Here is a 2,500-nt window from a genome sequence, read left to right on the forward strand (position 1 = left end):
TCTCCAATAAGAATACTAATCTGTTAAAGTTTCCCCTCAGAGGGTTAACTATAACTGAATGATAATGTCTGTGGGTCATAGATGGATTCTTCATATCTCTCCCTGAATACAACGCTGAGGTTAAGACCAGGTGAAAATACATTTAGTAATCACATATTATTATGCTGTGATTATGTGACTTTTCCAAAACTTTCTGGGTCTTTTTATGTTTCCAAAACCTTTCCAGGCCTGGAGTTTGCATTTTTCAAATTCCATAACTTTTCCAGGTTTTTTCAAAACGCATGAACCCTGAAAGCAGGTTGACAGATCTGGGGTTATTTTCTCAAGAAAAGGCCACAAAGACTTGTTCTTGTCTTAGTTTCAGTGCTCACAAACATCTTCCTCCTTTAAAATTAGTCAAAAACACACATCTGCTCACAAGATATAAATCAGTAAACAACCAATAATCCTCTTTCATTAATATAAAAACACATCAGAGTGACTCACGTGCACGGCTTAGACACCGGTACTGTAGGAGCCACATACTGTATGGTCTCATTTATATTATTTATTGATTATTATTACTAGGGGTGGGGGGGAAAAAAATCAATACAGCGTAGTATCGCAATATTTTCCGTGGCAATACTGCATCGATACACAGACGCCGAGTATGGATCTATTATTATATATGTGATGGTCAGTCTGTCTGCTTGATAATCTGATTTTGCAGCAACAAAACTGAAGTGAGATGAACAAACAGAGAAATGTCTTTTTAGATGAAACAGATGTTGACATAGTTTTGTTCGTCTTTTGGAGACATCATTTGAAATTGGGAAAAATCTGAAGTTGGAAAAACAGGTAATAATAAATAGAAATATATCGCGGAATATTGCAAGATCTTTAAAATCGCAATAATATGGTATCGTGAGATAAGTATGGTGCCGATATCGTACGGTGAGGCCCTACTAACAAGCACTGGATGGGGCGCTAGTGAGAGGAGGCGTGAGCCTCTGGAACGGTGCGGCAGGGACTCACGTCTCTCCAGGATCTCGGTGATGCCGGCGTTGTCGGCCTCCAGCTCCATCTTGAACTTGGCCAGTTCCTGGTCCAGCTTACGCAGGTGACGGTCCACCTGGACACACACACACACACACACACAGAGACAGACACACACACACACAGAGACACACACAGAGACACACACACAGACACACACACACACACACACACCTCAGAACAACAAGAGAACAAGACATCCTGGCAGTCTGACCTACGTTCTAGCTCTGTGTGTGTCTCTCTGTGTGCATCTCTCTATGTGTGTATCTGCATGTGTGCATCTGTGTGTGTGTGTGTGTGTGTGTGTGTGTGTGTGTGTGTGTGTGTGTGTGTGTGTGTGTATATCTGTGTGTGTGTCTGTGCGCATGTCTCTGTGTGTGTGTCTGTGTGCGTCTGTGTGCGTGTGTGTATATATCTGTGTGTGTGTCTGTGCGCATGTCTCTGTGTGTGTGTGTGTGTGTCTGTGTGTGTCTGTGTGCGTGTGTGTATATATCTGTGTGTGTGTCTCTGTGCGTATGTATCTGCGTGTGTGTGTGTGTCTGCATCTGCATGTGTGTATCTGTGCGTATGTCTGTGTGTGTCTCTGTGTGTGTCTCTGTGTGTGTCTCTGTGTGTGTGTGTGTGTATCTGTGCGTCTGTGTGCATGTCTCTGTGTGTGTGTGTGTGTGTGTGTGTGTGTATCACTTTTCTATACTCACCAGATCATAAATCTGATTGGCCAGCTGGACTTTCTCATCTGCATCTTCCAAAGCTTTGTAATAATCCTGAAACACAGTTTATAATAATCATCACCTGCAGAGAGACGGGCGTCACACAGGGGAGCTCTGAACTAAACTCTCAACACCCGAATAGTATTTAAAAAAACACAACGCTGGCAGGGCTGGATCCAAAGATTCGTAGGTTCGTTTTTTGGTGAAAAAAAGTGTGCATGCAGGTCTCTCTCAGCCTAGAACGGAGAAATGTTGAGTTAGGAGCGAGCGGTCCGATGTGCGCAGAGGTCTGTACTGTTGACGTTATACTGTAGCAGCCAGGTGTCGTTTTCAGGTGAGTTGCTAAAAAAGGTAAAAGGTGCAATTACTGTAGTGCCAATACTGCATTGGCACACGAGTGGTCGTACTATCTTGAGCTTCGGCTGAGCATTCATTCAAAAAAATCAGTCGGTCCTCACTCTTCACACAGTCTCAGGTCTTCCTCAGGTCTTCCTCAGGTTGCTTTTCTCCCAAAGTTGAAGCAGAGTTAACCGTTCTGCTGCAGGCATTCAAAACAAAACAGAGAGACCCGACGAGTCTGGCGAGTAACGACAGAGGCGGAGTGTGTGTGAATGGATGCCCAGCCGGCGCCTCACTGTATCAGCATTACACGCACGGGCATAACGTAACCATCTTTCCAAAAGCTAGGACAAATACTATTTAAACGAATGGTCACGGATAGATCGATGCAAGAATGGAATGTGTAACCTGAAGAA

The 2,500-nt window shown here is 43.9% G+C and overlaps 1 protein-coding gene across 1 annotated transcript in view; it reads right to left on the reverse strand.

Annotated features, from left to right (window-relative positions):
• The window catches only part of ing3 (inhibitor of growth family, member 3), a 14,869-nt gene that overhangs the window by 7,041 nt on the left and 5,328 nt on the right, over positions 1-2,500 (reverse strand). Inside the window, exons 4-5 of the mRNA XM_039793905.1 lie at positions 1,734-1,799; positions 1,015-1,111 (exon numbers count right to left, since the gene is read on the reverse strand). Coding sequence (XP_039649839.1) covers positions 1,015-1,111; positions 1,734-1,799 — 163 coding nt within the window. The remainder of the gene's footprint in view (positions 1-1,014; positions 1,112-1,733; positions 1,800-2,500) is intronic.

The sequence above is a fragment of the Perca fluviatilis genome, unplaced genomic scaffold (genome assembly GCF_010015445.1).
Source record: "Perca fluviatilis unplaced genomic scaffold, GENO_Pfluv_1.0 PFLUV_unplaced_scaf_3, whole genome shotgun sequence".
Lineage (NCBI taxonomy): Eukaryota > Metazoa > Chordata > Actinopteri > Perciformes > Percidae > Perca > Perca fluviatilis.